At 36.2% G+C, this 19673-nt stretch overlaps 1 protein-coding gene and 1 long non-coding RNA gene across 6 annotated transcripts in view; one reads left to right on the top strand and one right to left on the bottom strand.

Annotated features, from left to right (window-relative positions):
* Positions 1 to 19673, top strand: part of CFH (complement factor H) — a 210504-nt gene that overhangs the window by 169218 nt on the left and 21613 nt on the right. For 3 of the 4 annotated variants that reach the window (XM_065743096.1, XM_065743088.1, XM_065743079.1), the window contains 6 exons: positions 11093 to 11275; positions 13126 to 13231; positions 14537 to 14613; positions 15684 to 15878; positions 17106 to 17276; positions 18030 to 18209. In XM_065743096.1, the coding sequence (XP_065599168.1) occupies positions 11093 to 11275; positions 13126 to 13231; positions 14537 to 14613; positions 15684 to 15878; positions 17106 to 17276; positions 18030 to 18209 (912 nt within the window). Of the gene's footprint in view, positions 1 to 11092; positions 11276 to 13125; positions 13232 to 14536; positions 14614 to 15683; positions 15879 to 17105; positions 17277 to 18029; positions 18210 to 19673 lie in introns of those variants that run through there. The other variant, XM_065743105.1, reaches the window with a different exon arrangement.
* On the bottom strand, positions 294 to 19539 carry LOC136052788 (uncharacterized). Of its 2 annotated transcripts, XR_010622568.1 has the most exons (4): positions 19471 to 19539; positions 17113 to 17193; positions 1863 to 2014; positions 294 to 662 (listed from the first exon to the last, which is right to left on the bottom strand). It is a non-coding gene; the product is annotated as an uncharacterized LOC136052788 (long non-coding RNA). The 2 variants fall into 2 exon arrangements; XR_010622567.1 differs by lacking the exons at positions 294 to 662; positions 1863 to 2014 and adding an exon at positions 7277 to 7744.

Below are 19673 nucleotides of genomic sequence, written 5' to 3'. Positions count from 1 at the left end.
ATAACCAAAGCCTAAAGATTAACTTTGTAGTCAGTGACTGAAAGAGGGTGATGCTCTAGGAAATGCTTTGATTTCCTATGTGACTGATGGATTATAGACTGCCAATATGAAGACCTGTTTGAGTTTTCTGTCCATATTGAAATTTTTTTTAGACTTCCTACAATTACTAAATCTGGACTGTCACATGTACTGTAGTCATACTTAGTATCTAATGCCTTTGTTTATCAGCTTTGATGTCATGCACAGTGTAACGGTGGTGCAGTTTTTTGATGTGGCTTTCAGAGATTGTTGCATTCGGAGTTCACTTTGTGCTCCTCATAAGTGTTTGTTGGGTTAAGCAAGACAGATGCACATATGTGGCGGAAGTTCAAAGGTAAGTTGTTCTTTGCTTTGGCTGGTATGAAAAAATAAATAATGTTTTACCTTGCTGTCACAGTCTTGCCAGTTTTACTGTGTTGTGTTCAGAAGTTAGAGCAATCTAGAACTTCAAAAAATAAAATAAAACACAGTCTTTCTCCATTAAAATATTTGTTAGGTGCAGTCGACTTTTTCAGCTGCTTCTGCAGTTGAACAAGATGTCTCATCATAGAAAACACTGTTTCTTCATTCTGCTCCAGTATCTTTTCATCCTGCCTAAGCTTTCTTGTTCTCTGTATTTGTTCCTTCACCTGAGGCAGGGGGAATCTGTCTGTTGTAATGATTTGCTACAATAAAACAGGATTTACGCTAGCTACAGTCACTTCAGAAGTCTATAAATCATGGGTCAAATGAGAAATTAATGGTGTGTCTACTGTCTCCTCTAACTGCCTCATTAATTTTTCCACCCTAATTGATTACTCTAGCATTTGTTTTCATACTTGAGGAGCTAAGTAGCCATAGAAGCTGTAACACATTTTCTACCATGGAAATGCATTTCAAATGGCATTAACTGACCTGGTAAACTAGCAACCGGGTTAATAGTTGAGCAGAGCAAACAGAGAGCAAACTCATAACTGAAACTATAGTCGTGCAATCTATAAAGAAGCTTAATTTTTTCTCCTAAGTAATATAAACTGTTTGGATTGTGAAGTAAATGTTTTCTTTCATGTCTCACAGCATGTGGCCTGGTGTCTCTGAAATGCTCTTAGGTACATAAGACTGGACAGAAATGGAATTTAAGTTAACTGAATTCCATGTTTTGATTAGTGACACTTTTGTGTCACTGGGGGATGTCTTCAAGCTGAAGAGACGCTGAATCTTTTGCTGGGAGGCAAATGCTCTTACACACAAGCTGTTGTACTGGGTCACCACACTCAAGCAAAGATTTCCTTCTGCAGTGCTTATGTGTTAAAGAAAAGCTGTGAGCTGCTCTCAGTTCTTTCACGGAACAAATGTAGGTTTGTACTCTGAAAGGATTATTTTGGCCCTGAGGAGTGTCAGAAGCATCTGTGGCACTGACTTGAGGACTGAAAATAGACTTCAATGAATGTGTGTTTAAAAATAAATAAATAAATAAAAGGTAACTGTCTTCTTAAAGAAGAGTAACTCTTCCCAAGACCTTAACTGTGAAGTTTAAGGGAGGCAGAAGGACTAAGAACTGTGTTCCTGAGTGTTTTGCTAGCGACTGCGTAGAAATCTTGGATTATACAAAGTACAGAAAGAATAAATAATTTGTTTGAATTTCCTCTTTATATCACTCACGTTTTTGGTGGAGAATGGGTAAAACATAGGCAAATTTAGAATGCAAATTACTAGGTTGATCTGAAAATAATGCCTCCTATTTATTTCCATGGAAACTGCAAGAAATACAAAGAGCACAATAGTACTGTTTGATAGATCAAATTCTCAGCTATAAAACATTATTTTTTCAGCAAAGTCACCACTGTTAACTTTGCATTTTCTCCAGTGATGAACAAGAGTCTGCATTCTGCACTCACAAAGATCTGCACAAGAGGAGGTGACCCACTGTTTCACAGCCGCCAAGACAGTGTTTCTGCTAGTAAAATGTTGCCCATGCAGTCCCTCTTTCATTGACCTGAACAGGTGGAAATAAGAAGGTGCCAAATCTGGACTTAATGGTTCGTTTAGTAGGACAGTTCAGCCAAGACTCACAATGCTCTCTGTGGCCTTCAAACTGGTATGGAGCTTGGCATTATCACATTTCAAGAGAAAGGTTTTCTTCTCTGGCCTGATTTAATTTTGTTGACTACAGTTTTTACTAAATATGTAAAAAGCATATATATCACCTCTGTATACTAATAATACTTAGTGATGGACATAGTTCAGGACATGATTCCTAAGTGGGCTCTTACTGAGTAGCAAGAGGACAAAATGACCTATAAATTTTGGTTGAAGCCTTGTATTTTCCCTTTACCCAATACTTGCTGTTCTTGTGGTTGGCAGAAAGCAAAGGACATGTTCCTGAGCAGTGTACCAATTATAGGGCCCACGGTACTTTGAAACTGTAATTTTAGATCTAGTTAGATCTAGTTCTTGTACATTTGTTTCATATAATGTAGAGTACATTCTTTCTTGGGCCAATCATTTTATCTGCAAATTGCTGCTCAGGTAAAGGCAGCATTGACTTCCTTCCCCAGTTTTGTCACCATAACATCATGTCTGTTAGTTAAAAGATAACTACTTATTTCCATTTCATTTCCAAGGGCTGCCTGGACCATTCTGTATTCAATTCTGTCATTTTCTGTTCTAATATTTACTTCTGTCTTGCACTCTTCCCTAAGAATGTTCCTATACATTGTAATTTGAAAGCATCATCATTTTCTTACTTCTCCTTTCTGCAAAGTAACTACCTCAGCAACACTACTCTGATCTCTTTCACATCCTTTTCTCAAAAAGAAATTAATGCTAAGTTAGGTCAACATGAGTGTGTTGGTTTCATCTTTGTTTAAATGTATGCTTATTATGTTTTGTTAGATTCTCAGTTGTCAGATGTAAGGTCTATTTTTGGCTCATTCTAAATCATACAGTATGGATGATGGGCAGGAAGGCAGTCTGTGTACATTGCTTATATAACCCTTACATTGTCCAGTAAGTATCTACAGCTTTATACAGAAAAGATGCTTGTGTCACCTCTTTGCTAGATAGCTGGCTTGTATACTGGACAAACAAATGGGAATAGCTACTGATAGTTCTCATCGTCCTTCAAGAAGGCACAGTCATTTGGGGAATATTACTAATACAACATGAAGATTTACAAAAGCTGTTGATCGTAACTACAAGTAGCAGCACATGCTCCAGACTATTCCAGGAGTTTATTTAAAAAAAAAGTATTTATTTCTAAACTAACCTGACTATTCTTACATATCTATAAAGCTTTAATGATCCTATTTACTTTTTATTGTGTACTTTGCATGTCGAATTTCTCTTTATCTTCTGTTTTCTATCTGACACGCTTACTGGAGTATAATGCTGCAATGTGTGTGATACAAAAACTACAAGATCTTTATTTGATCTATATAGGAAAAAGTGTTCTTGGAGTCCTCCTGTTTTTCCACTTTTTTAAAATGTTTGTGAAGTGCACAGGGTGTTCTGAAGGAGAGAAAGGTTTGATAGTGATTCAGAAACAGTATCGGACTGAAATAGCCCTAAGTGAGAACAGTTTTAAGGCCACTGTAAGCTAGGGTGGGAGGAGAAACTGGAGAAATTTTGGATTTGATAATTCCTCTGAAAGGGTCAAAAAGTTGGAGAAAGTTTTCTTTTTGTTGTTTTGATTTTTATTGTTTGAAGAAACTGAAGGTGGAGGGCATGTTTTCCCTGAATAATTGCATGCATGATGCAAACAAGATCCTTGTAAGGCTGTTTCAGGCACAGCACTCAATGTGACCTGGTCTTTGTTTTCTTCATAGCACGTATCCAAAAAGGAGATGTATCCACTTCAGGGCTGCCCCTGGCCTTTGTACACCACAGTGTTCTGACATCTGAGGTGACCAGGAAAGCAACTGTGGGAATAAGAGGAATGGCAGCGATGGAGTGCGACGTGGGAGGAAACAGTGATAACCTCTGAACTGCCTTCCAGTAAATCTCCACTTGGCTGTGGGTAGGAGGACTTTGTTTAAACTAAAGGCAGTGGCAGCTGCTTTTATATTTATATATAAACCCATATTTATTTATTTGTTTGTTTGTTTTTGTGAAGAATTTTTTCTAACCCTGAAATTTCCACTCAGGCATGCAGTTGTGTGCACCTACCCACGAAGAATTACATGCAGAGCAGCTCTATCCCATACCTCCTGTTGGAGGTGTGGGGATTTAATGTGCACCTGTGTGTGCATGTGACTTTGTGTAGTACTTACTTGACAATATATGTATCAGCAGATTTTAACAAGCAGTACAGGTGCAAGTTAAGCCCCCACACCGCTCTCACGTACCTCCTGTTGGAGAACTGTGCATATCATTCTGTAGGTGGGTGGCGACAACTCCCTGCTTGAACATAAATTTGGGAGATTACTGATGAAAAGACCTAAATTTGTTAGGTGCTCGTTAGCATCTTTTTCTGTTCAGTGTCTTACCTGTTGTATAGCTGATGCTGACCCTGAGTGTGTAGCTCACTTATTGCTAGTTAATTCAGTGCTATTAACAAATCAATAAACAATTTTATGTATGATTAGGTTTGTGCTCAGTGAGCTGGGCGTGTTCTTCCTTTTACGCCAATCAGTTGTAGATACTGAACGACATGTACTGTCATTATGAACTGGAGTTGTCTGCCAGTGGGAGAGACAGCTGTTGATAACATAAAGATAATTTCACTATTAAGTTCACTATTAGTGGCTCTTTTTTGAAGATTTTTGAGCAAAATGATTTCTTCTAGAGTGCTGCAGGCTCTAATTATATCATTAGAATCAGGTGGTACAGCGAGCATGCTGTCAGAACATGCTGGCATTATACTGGTCAGAAGTGTTATTCCAGTAATGACTAAACTGAAGTCCTATTACTAAGTCTAGCAGGAAACCTGTGATAAGACTGACTTTCTTGGGTCTGTTCTTTCAGAACAAATCAGGTTTGTACAAATGTGCTGAAATGTAGTTTTAAGTACCCAAACTGAGTAAGGAATCAATACAGTCTTGAGTAACTTTCTGAAGGACAAAGCTAGACAAAGTTGCTACCTGATGTCTCTTTCCTGAGCTTTCCTATGATCCTGTATCTAGACATGACTTCTAGTACAGGGAGTACATGGTAACATCTCAGGTGTCTGGCCATAACCACAAGAATATTTGTGCACAGTTCTAAGAGTTCTCCTAGCAATAGCTTTTCTTCTAGAGGTAAAATCCAGTTCGCTTATTCAATTCTAATTTCTTTAGAGGCCACAGATGACTTTAAGTCAGATGTGATAAAAGAAATTGTTATAAAATCAATTGATAGACTGGGAATGAGGAAAGGAAGAAGGATTAAGTTCCTGATTTTTTTGTTTCCATTTGGTTAGGATAAGATTAGTCAGTAACCTACTGAGTTCATGAGCACAAGACTGGAAAGAATTGAGTTTCATTCCCTGCTTTGTGATCAGACGTTTCTTTTGCCTACATCATTCCTCTATGAAAAACACTTCAGAGCCTCACTTTTTAGGTATTTCTTCATATTTTCAGTGTGTGTTCGAAGTAAGTTTATCTTTTATGTGTTGATTTTAACTTTCAGCTTAGATATTTTAACATTCACAGTGTTCATAGAGAGCAGCTGACAAATTTCTGGTAAATTTTCAATTCAGTTCCAGGTTCATTTCAGTTCTAGCTCGAAGTATCCTTGTCTGACTGGGGTTCATACCCATAATATTTTAGCTAGTAACCTAAAAGCAGTTTGATAAACTTGATCTTTAAGTTTTGTGATATCAGAAGATATAGTATAAAATTTTCAGAAATGATAGAACCCATGCCTACAACAAAGATTTTTATACGTAACTGGTTTGAGCCACAGTCTCTGTTTTGGAATCTGAGTGTCTCCCAGCACTCTACCTCAACATTTTTCCTGCTCTCTGAGCTTTCTACAGAGGTTAAGGAATTAGGAAATGACACTGCTACATTTAAAAAGCAGTTATTACTACAGCTGTGACTGGAAACCATTCTAAGTTCTTAGAATTGAGTCATTGAATAGTTTATTTCGGAAGAGGCTTTTAAAGACTGTGTAGTTCCAACACTCCTGCTGTGTGTAGGGACATCTGTCCCTAGACTGGGTTGCTTGACTTTGCAGTCCCTCCAGCTTGACTTCGAACACTTCCAGTTCCAGAACATTCACAACTATACTTTGGGCAACTCATTCCAGGGTCTCATTAAAAAATGTCTTCCTTGTAACCAATCTAAATGCAGTCTCTTTCAGTTTAAAACCAGTATCCCAGTCCTTCTCTGCAGGGCTGCTCCCAATCAACTCATAATCCAGTCTGTAATGATGCTAAGGATTGTTTTGACCCACACGCAGGACCTTACATTTGGCCTTGCTGAACTTAATGGTGTTCACGTGGTCTCACACCTCGAGCCTCTCAAGGACTCTGGAAAGCATTAATTCCCTACGGTATTATCAACTGCATCACTCAGCTTTGTGTCATCTGCACAAGTGCTCGAGGTACACTCAATCCCACCATCTAGGTCATTAAAAAGAATATTGAATAGCATTTGTCCCAGTATGGACCCTTCAGGGACATCACTTCTTACTGATTTCCATTTGGACATTGAGCTATTGACTATTTGGGAGCATACAGAAGATCAACCTGTGTATTTTGCATGTGAGTCAGATGCCACCACTACAGGATATGAGGTCAGCTGTTTTGTACCCATCTCCCAAGAACACTTTGTACTCGAACAATTTTTCCCAAATTCTCAAGAGTCAAATAATTTCCCTTATATCATCCACATTCCCACTGCAGTGCGCTTCTAAAGCCAAGGCATTTTAAGGAAGATATTAGTAAGACTGTTGCTAATGTGAATTCATGAAGATTTCCTCTGTTAGCTTAGTTTGCCACATAGTTCCTCTTTTTCTACGGTCTGTATTATTTTTCTTTTGGACAGTACCTTATTCTTATTACAATTATCATATTAATTCACATCTTCTACGTCTTATAATTTCACATGTGGTACTGAAACAAGTGCTTCAGCATCACCAGGCATTATTTAGTTAAGTATGTTTCCTTTCCTCTGGATGGTTGATTATTTTACGTATGAACCAAAGTAAATCATTTTGTATTTTTGTCTGCCTTCCATTTCCTTTCTATTTCAGTTATTTTCAACAAAGTTCTTAAATTGATATGTGTGTAGTAGAGAAGCTTAATTTTACCTGCATTTAATGTAAATGATTTTTGAGAAAGTAATAATACACAGGAAATAAAAAATACATATTTGTACAACTTCTTTTGGATAGTAAAAGAAAGCTTAGCTGACCACGGAAGAGATTATTTAAAAAAAAGGGTATGATGCAAGAATAAGCAGACTGCAGGGAGGGACAATGTCAACAATGTCAAATTGCTAGACGTTTATTTATTTAATTAGCAAAGTTTGGAGTGGGGAAAAAAAGCAACGAATGTGTGTTGCAAGAGGATTAGGGGAAGTGACTGCTGAAATCACTCAGTATAAATGGGGCAAGGTCAGTCCCAGGAGGCATTCAGTGAGTAAAATAGGAGTGCATATAACACAAAGTAATCAAAACAGTTGGCTACAGTACTAAATGCACTTACTTCTGAGTTCCTGACTCACTAATATGCCTTTCCTGGGCTATGCAGTTTTCCTGTTATGTTGGGTGTATTGCACTGCAGAGAGAGGTAAGCTTTAATCTGAAAAAAAAAAAGACAGTAAAGTGTATGAAAAGACAGTTACCAAAACAATTTGTAAATAAATTGCTTGAATTGAAGCCTATTTTAATGAAGTTCTGACAATGAGGATTGAGGTTTATTCTGGTAGAATTTAGCACGTTCATTATTACAAATCTTGTTATATTATTTCATCTATTTGCTGGATAATTACTACACTGTTGTTTTTAATGTGTGTTACCCCTATAAACTATAGTCAGACAAGTTATTTGTAATTTGTTCTGTTTGCTAATTATTCTAAGATATAATACTTGCAAAGAGTTGGTATTTTAAGATAGATGATATTCAATAAATGTGTATTTCTGTCTGTCTGAAACAGTCTGTGTGATAAATCTGAGAAAAAGAAATCATTACTAGATTGACTGAAAAGCTCACAAAATATCCGTTAAATGGCAGTTTTGGTCTGTAGTATTTTTCATCCACTCAATAAGACAAATGTATGCAGATACGCTTTGAGAGTTGTTTAAAGAGGTAGCTTGTATTCTGAGTATCTTTCCAGAAGGCTGCATTGATATTTTCTGCTTCGCTGTTGCATTTATTTTGCTTGATATTGTATTCATATTGTTTAATATCCATTTGGTAATTTATTTTGCTTTGTTTGTTTGTTTTCCTCTACAAAAACTGAGAAAAAGGCATTGTGTGGTTTTGAGCTAGTATGTCTTCGCTTAGTTCAGATTGTTTTTAATCTGGGGTGGAAATTATGAAGTCTTTATTAATCAAAAAAATATGATGCATTTTACTTTGAAAACTACTATATATAATTATTTAGTATTTTTTAATATTTTAATTTTAATATTTTAATATTATTTTAATATTTTAAAATTTAGTATATTTTTAAATATATACTTACAGTATATATATACTGCTCCTAAGCAACTACAAAAGGTAATTTTGTTTGCAAAGTAGTCTAGAAATATCCTGGAATTTTAAAGGGGACTTTGCCTGAATTTGCACTTCCTTTCCACAGTGCTTTCTTCAGCTCAAAGAATTTACAATGGAATGGCAGTATAGTAATACTTGATTTGTCTGGGGCATCTATTACAATGCATCCTACAGCTTTCTGATTTCAATCTTCATATTGGAGGCCTTTGTGAGTTGAGAGTTAGGTTGTTGCACAAGGGCCTGAGTACTTCTACCTGAACTGTGCTTGGCTTTCTGAAAGTTGTTACCAGCACAATAATGGTGAGAAAGTACTTTGAGCTATTTCTAATCAAGATCAAGTCGCGTGTGTTTAATAGATGATTCATTCCAGCTGTTCTGGTTTCCCACTGAAGGATTTGAATAAATGTGTTTAAGCTGCTCTGTATGGACTTCAACTTAAGCCTGACTGACTTGCAGTCATATGAAAACTTCTTAGTAGGAAATCATAGCATTTTCGAATTCTATTGCGTCGTTATGTTATGGCATTCTATGTCATGATAACCTGAATGGATTTGTGTGTGTGTGATTTTTAAGTAAGCATTGAAATGCACAATGAAGGGCATTACGGTACATTCAAAAGGTTGATTCACAGACCAAATTCATATATATCATTTATTGTGGGTAAGAAATGAAAAATTGGTTAATATTCAAACTACGAGGTATAAAACCTGAAAAAAAAGGTTTTTTTTCCTAACAAATGAGGTTGAAAGCAATAAATTTAGATGTTTGAATAAGAGACAGATAAGACACATGTGTGCAATTTCTCTATGAACTTTCTATAAGTGAGGTCTGAAAATGGTGTATTGGTTAGAATGTGAGATAACTGAACTACAGAGATTTGCTGTCTGAATACTCCTGTGATTGCTAATAAGCACATACGTGCATGGAAGACTAGAAAAGTTAGTTACATGTATAATTATTATGCTGTTCTTAAAATCATAGAGTTTGGACTGAAAACTGAAAGCATTGGTGTTAACAAGCTTAACCACTCTAATAAAAGATACGCAGAACTGGAAAACTTCATCTCACCTCTGCAGACAATCTTTCTTGAGTAAAATAACCATTTTTAACACATTAGCAAAATGGCACCAAGTAGAGGAGTACTCTTCATTTAACTTATTCTTGGATTTTATGGGGAAAAATGGTATTAAAATGTGAATGAATCTTGCTAATGAAAGTGGAAGTCTACCACTTTTTTTGACAGTAGAGTAGTACCCTCTAGTGGACAAAGCTATCTTCTCAGAATGATTGGTTGGAAGGAACTTAATTGTTTTTAGAGTAACTAAAATAGTTGGGGAAAATTATGAACCTGTGGAAGGTTTGACACTTCCGTTATCACCTCAGCAGTGTCCTCAAAGCTTCCTTACCTCGCTCACCGACTTATGCCAGTCAAAAGAAATTTATTAGATCTCATAACGAACATTATTTTTTTTTTACTTTCAAAATACCATAACTGCAGAATGACACTTCTTAAATTTTTACACTTGGATATAGAAGAATTAGGATTTGTTCTGCTCAATTTGTATTAGAAATCACACTACTTAATCTCTGATTGTGATGGTCCTTCTATCTCTTGTGTGGAAAAAGTTCCTAAATATTTTTCCTGTATTCCCACTTTCAGACAGCACTCGGACCATCAGCACTGCTGCTTTCTCAGACCTGTGGCCTAACAACTAAACTAGTTTAGGTTTTGGTTCCAGCCCTGTACTTAGCAATAAATCTTACTCACCAAGAAACTTCTTTTTCTAGAAGATGATCTCCCATTTCTTTTCTAAGGTTTAATTTTTCAGAGAACACATTTCATCAATTCTCACTTTTGATGTTTTGATGTGCCATTACGCCATGTAACAGGTAATATATCATAACAACCTTATGAAATGTTTTGGAAAATCGTAACTTTAGCTGAACAGAAAATTTAGGGGATGCAATGGGGAGGTTTGACAGATCTTCACCGAGTGGAGCATGAGTTTACTGTCAGAAAGGATGGTGGTGGCTGCAGGTAGCCAGAAAAGAGTGATCTCTGACAATGGAAGGACTGGCAAGGAGGAGCTTCTGCAGATGCAGGAGTAATGGAAGTTTTTGTTTGAACTGGGGCACTACTCTCTGGTTGCAGTCTTTGTAATTGAAACTTATTTTGAATGATGACTGCCCAGTATTTGTGTTTGTGTTTTCCATTGGCTTGTTTTTTTTCTCTTGTCCTATGAAGTGCCTGTTCGTACTCCTAAAAAATTTGCATTCTTAGCAGTTTCCCATTGTATAATGAAGTAGAGAAGATATATTCACATTATCACAGATGTGCCCAGGATTTCTTGCTACATTTTCTATTGTAAAAATATTTTGAAGATTGTAGTGTGTGCCTCAGTCACACATATTTTTATTTATAATTTTTAGCTTGCGAACAATCTCCTCCAAGAAGAGTTAAAGAAGTGCCTACTGAAACATGGAACGACCCTCCCTATCCACATGGTACTCTAGTAACATACAAATGTCGGCCTGGATATATAAAAATAGGACGAATTGTGGTCAAGTGTGATGATGGAGTGTGGAAGAAAGAAGGCAACACAGAATGCAGGAGTAAGTATTGGGAAGTCGCTTCCAAAATTTTACAAGTCTAACGCTGCTGAAACTTACAGTCTAAGCAAAGTAAAGCACTAACTTAGCTTCTGAATGCAAGTCAAAGAAAATATTTTTTTTCCTCTTTAGTTTATTCAACTAGCTCTAAAGGATATAACTTGGAAGTTGATTTGACATTTTTTTGCATCAAAAAAGTTAAAAAAATCATTTTTCCCTGCCTTTTCTTTTAAGCTAAGAAATTCAGATGAGGATAAGAGCTGCTGCTTAATATTTCTGGTGCACCATGTTAAGAGTTTAGAAGTTTCTCACAATCTCATCCTGAATTCATTGAAGAATTGGAGCTTTAATGTTGTTAGTCAGAAGATAACTTTCTTTTGTTAATGAATGAGTATTAAACACAAATAAATATTAGACACTTGAGTTTTTTCTCATGTATCTTACATCGAAATTTTGTCTATTTGAATACAGCTACTCTGCTTAATAATAAAAAATTAAGTTCCAGAGGTTAATACAAATTTTAAGTAAAAAAATAATTGAGTTATTGGTAGTTTCTTTTACAGTTTTTTTTATTACTCTCTTTCTTCTAAATGTATTTGCTTAACTACTTGGTGCACAGAGATCCTTCCAATTATACAAAAATTAGTGTAGTCTTTTTAGTCACATATTTTAGTAAATACTGCCACCCTGTGAAGAGATGCTGACACTGGTAAGATACAGATGGAAGGAAAAAGAGGATGATTTGGTACAGATTATGTGATCATATTCACTTTTCATGAGAGACCATAATAGGTAGCAAATTTATAATTGAGAGATCGATTTTCTTTGAATCACAACTGAAAGAAATTCAGGGCCTACTCAAACATCTTATTTGGGGGAAAAAAAAAATAACAAGGATGTTGCTGCGTATCAAGAAATGAAAATGCCTTGTCTGATAGGGACCAGGGAGGATTTCTTCTGATGATGCCTAATGAAGTTTAGCCATGCCATTTATTTTACAGCCTTCATTATGTTATCTAAAGGAGATGAATGAGAATTACAGGATCATAGAATAGTCTGACCTGGAAGGACCCACAATCCAACCTCTGGCTCCACGCAGGACCATATAAAATCTAAACCCTATGTCTGAGAGCATTGTCCAGAGCTCCTTGAACTCTGGCAGCTTGGTGCCATGTTCTTTGCCCTGTCTAGCACTTGCTTATGTTAAATTTCACACAGTTAAGTACTGCTCAACCCTTCAGTTGACAAAGATCTTTCTTCAAGACCTCTCTTTCCTCAAAGGGGTCAACAGCTCCTGCATCATTCATAAACTTACTCAGTATGCCTTCAATTTCTGTATTCAAGTCGTCTATGACCGAGACTGTGTGCTTGTTTTTGCAATTCTCTTTTGGGATTCAATTGAGGCTATAGCATAAGAACGATCCTAAGGGGAGCCTGAGCCACATGACGCCTCTGGCCTGAGATAATCCCTCTTTAGTCAGCACAATTCCCATCAGACTGAGGAAATTTAAGCGCCAGTCATGGATGGCTTCTGTAATGGAAGGTTTGGGACAATCTGTGTCAGAAGTTTTATGGAAAACTGGTGTTACATTCTGTCCTTAAAATGTGTCAAAAAGCTTATAATGAGATCAGCCCTTTAAGGAAGGAAAAACAGTCCTCATTCTACTATGTTCTTATTGAAAACAACGACTAAAAAGAAAAGGTTAATCAGGGTAATACTGAACATTTTGAATTGCACTAAAGAGCTGTTCAGAACACACTCTACTAATTAAAAGAAAAAGTATTGTCTTTCATACTTTCACTCCTCTGTGTGTGGTTAAGTACTTGCTTATTTACTCTTTCTTTCTTATCAGGTAAACCCTGTGGACATCCTGGAGATACTGAGTTTGGTTCCTTTCAGCTCACTGCTGGAAATGAATTTGTGTTTGGTGCCAGAGTTGAATACAGATGTAATGATGGGTAATATCATTTAACTCAATATATAGGAGTTAACTTAAGGTTTTAATGTTAATTGAAGTATTAGTTATAAATTTGTTGTCTGTAAAGCAGCTGCCAATTTGCTCATGTTTAAGAATACCATATCACTGTTCAACTGAAAATACTGTAATTACAATAATACTAAACACAGCTCTGTCCTATGTCTGGTCAGAAGTTTAGCGGTACTGGAATGACTGTACTTCACACAAATTAAGCTGTCATCCCAAGTCTCAGATTAGGCTGTAGCTCAATTGAATTATGTTTGACTGAATAGAAAGTTAAGTAAATTGTCTGCCTCAAATCATCTCGTGACTTAACAAGCTAGCCAGTTCAGATGGAAACCAGCTTCACACACTGCCGCTAGTAGTATTCTCAGGAAGCAGCTATTAGGCTGTACAATGGAATTGCCTATCCTAAACTACAACACATCAAGTCTACTTAAATCATTTACGTGAGTTATAAATAAAATGTTTGAAGGAGGATGTTCTGGTAGATTGAGTAACATCTCTTCAGTGACTGCTTGGAAGAAATTCTTATCTTTCTCTGTTTGTCGTCTCCAATGAAAACTGCAGCAAGGCAAATGTATAGTGTTGTGTTTAGGTAACAGGATTCTTTCCTCATGAAATGCAAATCAGCCATAACCATAGTACAGTATTTTAGCCATGCTTTTGCAGACATTGTGTCTGGAAGATATACAAATATGTTACAAATCAGCATTCTCCTTAATCTCTTAAGTGCAGACAAATCTTCATTGTCATTTTAGACTAGTTGTAATCTTCTGAATACATTCTAGACTAACCAGAAGCAGAGCCATTGTGTCTATGATGCCCTCAAGCCTAAGGTAATACTAATTCAGTGAAGGATGGGATTAAAATGGCTTGGGTTATGTTTTATTTTTATGCTGTCCCATGGCTTTCAGTCATACTGGAACAACGAGGGATTTACTCTACTTGCTAATGATTGTGTAAATCACCCTTAGGTAGACCCTTTATGTAGACAAAACTTGAGGCCTCTGTAATGAAGAAAATATTTTCCCAATTACTTCCTACTTTAGGAATTTTACTACTTTTTTCTTTTCCTATTTTTACCATATGCAAGTAGTAGAAACAAAATAGGGAAGATGGACAAAAAAAATTACTTATTTATTTATCTATCTATCGATAGATTGATTGATTGATTAATCATGTCCTGGTTACTATATGCTAGAATATCTGAAACCTACTTCCCTTGTTTCCAAAGCAGCAACACTGCTAAGACTGTAATTTGTTGTTTACTTTCTTTTGTAAGATACCAAATGCTTAGCCAAAAAAATTACCGTGAGTGTCTCGCAGAGGGATGGAGCAATGATATCCCTCACTGTGAAGGTAAATTGAGTTTGATATTTCATTCCTTAACAAACTGACTTTTTATCTCTCTCATACTATCTAGTACTTGTCTGTAATCTCATTACTCTCTGTGGCACTTCTATTGTCTGTTGTGACTATTATGATCACTTGTATTGAAAATAACTACTCAAGAATATTCACTGATAAAACTCCTCATATTAATTTGCATAGGTATACAAATGTCTAAACTCAAGTTATGCAGCAGTGAAACTCATATCCATTCAGCCTTTAAAATACAATAATTATTCAAAGTTTTACCAAAAATAACTCACAAAATTGAGTCTTGTCATTCCCAAACAGCTAAAACCTCTACCTCATGTAAAGACTCTATAGTCCTACTGCAAAAACATGTTTATAAAAGTCATCTGGGATGAGGTGTTTCACATCTATATTTATACATGTATTTATAGCTTATTTTCTCCTCCATCCACATGAATATTCTGTCCGTTAAGATTTTGTTAGAAGTTCAATTTCAGTAAGAAATAAAGAGAATAAGAGACCCAGTCCTCAGACCTGATTAGTTTGGACGGCTTAGATACTGCTTCGTTACTGAATTTGGAAACCTTTTCATGAGTTTCAAACCAGGATGACTATGGAAGTAATCATCCCTTCTCCCCAGATACAATTTTTAACTTCTTGAAAGTAATTTGTAATATTAGATACGTGAGTTTTGATGTTTTCTAACAGCTGGTCTCGGGTATTCCACATTCAATTTACTGGATTTTGAGTGTCCTTAAATTTAGGCATATAGTTGGCTCTTTACTTAATTCAGAGTAATGGTTCCAACACTTTGCATCACATGTCACCAAGATACTGCAATTTCCAAGTCCTCCTAAACTTTTTTCCTTCACAACTGAGGAGTTTTTTATTTGGTTGAAAGCCAGCAAATGGTATCAGAATACCTAACGTCTGCACATTTGTTTAAAATGTTTAAGGTAATCACAGTGATTTATCTGTTTTAACTTGTTGTGTGTCAGTTTGTTTTAGTGAGTAGACCTCAAAATGATAATTTTTTCCCACTGTTTTGTTTGCTTTGTTTTGTTTTCCAGTTGCAAAGTGTTTACCTGTAAAAGCACCAGAAAATGGAAGAATAGTTACAAGTGGTGCATTTGAGCTAAACCAAGAGTATTCCTTTGGCCAGGCTGTGGAGTTTGAATGTAATGAACGTTACAAGCTTGTGGGATCTAAAGCAATACATTGCTCTTCTAATGGAAAATGGGATAGTGACGTGCCTCAGTGCCAAGGTAAGACACTATTATCTGTAAGAAACTTTATTCTCTTAGACTCCTAGGAACTCATTACAAAGCTTTAATTTTATTCCACAGCAATTAAGCATAGGTTGCTTAAATCTCCACTGTAGATTTGCAGAAATAAGATAAGAAAGAAAAGTCAGAGAGTATTGTATGCTAACACAGTCATAGTGGATCATCTGTTCATTCCATGTTTTCACTACGAACTGTGTGGTTTTCCAGGCTGCACTCCCTTTCTTTGAAACTAACTTCAATATGTATCTATAAACAATTCAGTCACTTCAGTGCTCTTTTATCCAAATAAATTATCTTCTTGGCCAATCCCTGGACTGGCTTCAAGGTGTCTATGATTTCTTCTACTAGGGAGGTCAGACCTGGGCAGAGTACTCTAGATGTGGTCTCACCAGTGCTGAGTAGTGGGCAAGGATAAACTAGACTTAATCACATGTGCTAGCACTATTTGTAGAATATAGTGAATTTTATATTATACACTATTTGTAGAATATAGTGAATAAACAAAGACAATTCCACTGAGATTTATTTCATCATAATTATAAAGTAAATCCAGCAAAGAAATCTAAGATAAATTTTAAGAGTTCTGCTCTATGGCTTAGGAAAGAAAATCAAAAATATTATCTGGATTTATGGACTCAGATTTTAGAAACTGCAAGACTTTGGTGGTTTTCTGAGTTTCAGAAGGAACTGAGAATATTGAGCTTTTCCATAGACAGTTAGGTATTCTAGTGTCAGTTCTCTGGGTATTTTAATGTATTTTTCCTGTTAATGCCGTAACTTTATTGATTATCTACTGAATACGAGAGAGCTTTAGATTTGCTGGAAATTACAAGGAAATAAAATTGTCAGAAAATGAAAATATCCTAAGTTTTAGCCAGCCTAGTTGCCTAGTTTAGAACATCCCTTTCCTTGTACGCCAATTCTAAAAGCCATTAAAAAACAAAGCATAGCCCTGAAAGCTGTCTTATGAATCATTTTGCTACTGTTGCTGTGCTCCAGCATTCTTTGCACTCCCAATCACGTCTGAAGAGTTCTCAGTTAAGTTCCATACAGTTTCTAAATATAAGTGTTTTACTGATATAATTTCTATGAATTCAAAAGGGAAAAAAATTCCCACTAAATTTTATTGCAATAGGAACTTATTCTCAGCAAATAAAAACATATAAGATTATATTAATTTATGGATTTTGTTTTTTTCCACTTCAGATATTACCTGTAATGTGCCATCGATTCCGAATGGAGTTGTACGCTCCTCACAGAAGATTTTCAGGGAGTCTGAACGACTGCATTATGCCTGTAACAAAGGATACACATATGGTGAAAGAGCAGATGTACAGTGTACTGAATCTGGATGGTATCCAACCCCCTATTGCACTGGTCAGCCTTTTCCTTAAGTTGTTTTGGAAAGTTACTTTGGAAGTATTTTCTGAGATTAGTACTGTGTTTAACATGAACATCACTAGTGAAAGTCAGTGTCTGTTTCCCAATGAAACTTTAGTTTCATTTTGCTTCAGCACTTAAATAATTCACTTGTATCTTCAAATTCCACAAATAGGAACTTGCATGTGATGTCCTAGCTGAATTAATTTGAAGCAAAACTGGGGGAAAATCTTTAGTGCCTTGAACCATGTTCAAGGAGTTGCCAAAGGATGCTTTAAAATGAAAAAATGCATTGGCAGCAGGGCAGTCTTATAGGATGCTATATACCACCCACCTTCCCGGGACCACTTCCAGGAAGACTAGAGTAAAGAGTAGTCAGCCCTATTGCTCACTCAGTCTTTGTACTTTCTGCTTCAAGATTTGTAATTAGATTAATTAATATGCATTTCCTATAGTTCAGCTGCTTTTGAGAAATGAAAACAAAACAAAAAACCACCATTCTTCCAGACACTGACATAATGGGCTCTGATACTTAGGCCATATTCAAATATAAGATCTCTCAAAGATCATTCTATAGAAGGATTAGTCTGTTACAGAGCTGAACATTTCTAAGGTAGAAGTGTAACCTTATCTTTGTCTTAAGAAATCCATATTTGAATGATAATATATGTGGTTTTAGTTAATGTGCTATAAAGATAAGTACTTATGCAATAAATATAATTGGCACCCTGTTTTTCTGTTTCCGTGTAGAAGTTGTATGCTTTCCTCCAACAATTCGCCATGGAAACTATAGTCCTCAAAAAGACAGGTACACAGAAGGAGCTACAATCACAGTAGACTGTGATTTGGGATATCGTTTCAGCACACTGACTGCCAGAAACATAGCTAAATGCACCAGCAGTGGCTGGGTGCCTGCTCCAGGCTGTGTTGGTAAGTAGCTCTCATGAATGAAGACACAACATGCAGAATTGTTATTTTGGAAGTATCTCATTGAAAAGGAAATCAAGAGAAAATCCTAAGAAACACAGGAAATAAAAATGCTTATTCGTTGTTTCTTACTGTTATAAAGCTTAATGTGATGATGTGGAAAAAACACTGAAAAACACTGGTATAATCTAAATTCATACAGTGTTTGGGAACGTGGATATTATTTCTTACAGTATCTGTGAAACAGCGTTAACTTGCAATAGTGGGCACCCAGAAAGAAGGTTTCTGGTACAGCTGCACAGCGGCATGTCGGTCAAGCTAAGAGAATACAGTGAGCGTTACAGTATCTAAGCCAAAGTGTAGATGACGGTTACAATGTATGTTCAATGGCTGTTACTATAGCTGTAGTTATTTACTTGCAGTTCTGTGTTGGCGCATAAAGAAAAACTAAAACTTCATAAAAATTTGTCAAACAGCAAAACAAAATATTCTTGATTGATCATGAGGAGGTTTTTGTTGTTGTTGTTGTTGTTTTTTGCTTAAATTTCCCAAAACTAAAATTAGGTTTTTACCCAGTATGTGCAGTATAAAAACAAAAGTCAACAATTAATTTCATAATTTGTCAATCTTTGATCTCTTGTCGCTAAAAAAAAAGAAATAGTGTAGAAAACAGAAGGGGGTGAGAGAAACTCTGATGTAGTCAGTCTTGAATATGAACCTTTGGTTAAGATGATACGATCTATTTAAAAAAAGTACATTGTTCTCATAGGGATTAATCTTTTATCTATTTGCATGTTCTGAAACTGAAGTATTTTTTAGACCACCTCTCTCAGTGTTGGGTGGTCTGTTCAGAGGATGATCCCTCTTCCTCCATCATTTGTGCTTTGGGTCAGGGCATTTCAGGAGGAAACTGGCTGCCATGGCCAAATGGGACACCCTGGGTAAACTCTGAGTGCAAGCTGCTAAGAATCTCCCCATTTTATCCCCAACTTGTCCCTGAAAATCTCATTTGGAGAACTGAGAAAGCAAAATAAAAATCACTATGGTTTTAAAATTAAAAAAAAAAAGCTAGGAAGAGCTTTTTGTGTAAGATCCTACAAGCAACAATGAAAGTGGTAACAGGTGTCACTGCAATTTTTGGAGCCTGTGGTTCAGTGTCTATATCTGAACTAACTACCTGGGCCTTCCATCATTGGCAGTATGGTAAATTTAGTTGGAGCCCTCTGAAGTAACTGTGTCAGATCATCATAGAAGAAATAATTACATTTGCTTTCAAGAATCAGTATCTGGAGTCCACTGAGAAGATGGACAGGATTACTGTTGTTCTCAGTGTAAACAGTCCACCTGCATCGCTATAGACACTGAGAAAGAAGTCAGAAGCACACTGCAGTTGTTCCTGTACTCCATGGAATCTGAGTGTGTAGTCCCAATCCTGTTAGTTACAGGAAACACTCCATGAAATTGTAT

This window comes from Cyrtonyx montezumae, unplaced genomic scaffold (assembly GCF_038088225.1).
Source record: "Cyrtonyx montezumae isolate F1298 unplaced genomic scaffold, pur_monq_1.0 scaffold_1, whole genome shotgun sequence".
Taxonomy (NCBI): Eukaryota; Metazoa; Chordata; class Aves; order Galliformes; family Odontophoridae; genus Cyrtonyx; species Cyrtonyx montezumae.
This window is presented reverse-complemented; position numbering and strand designations above follow the sequence as displayed.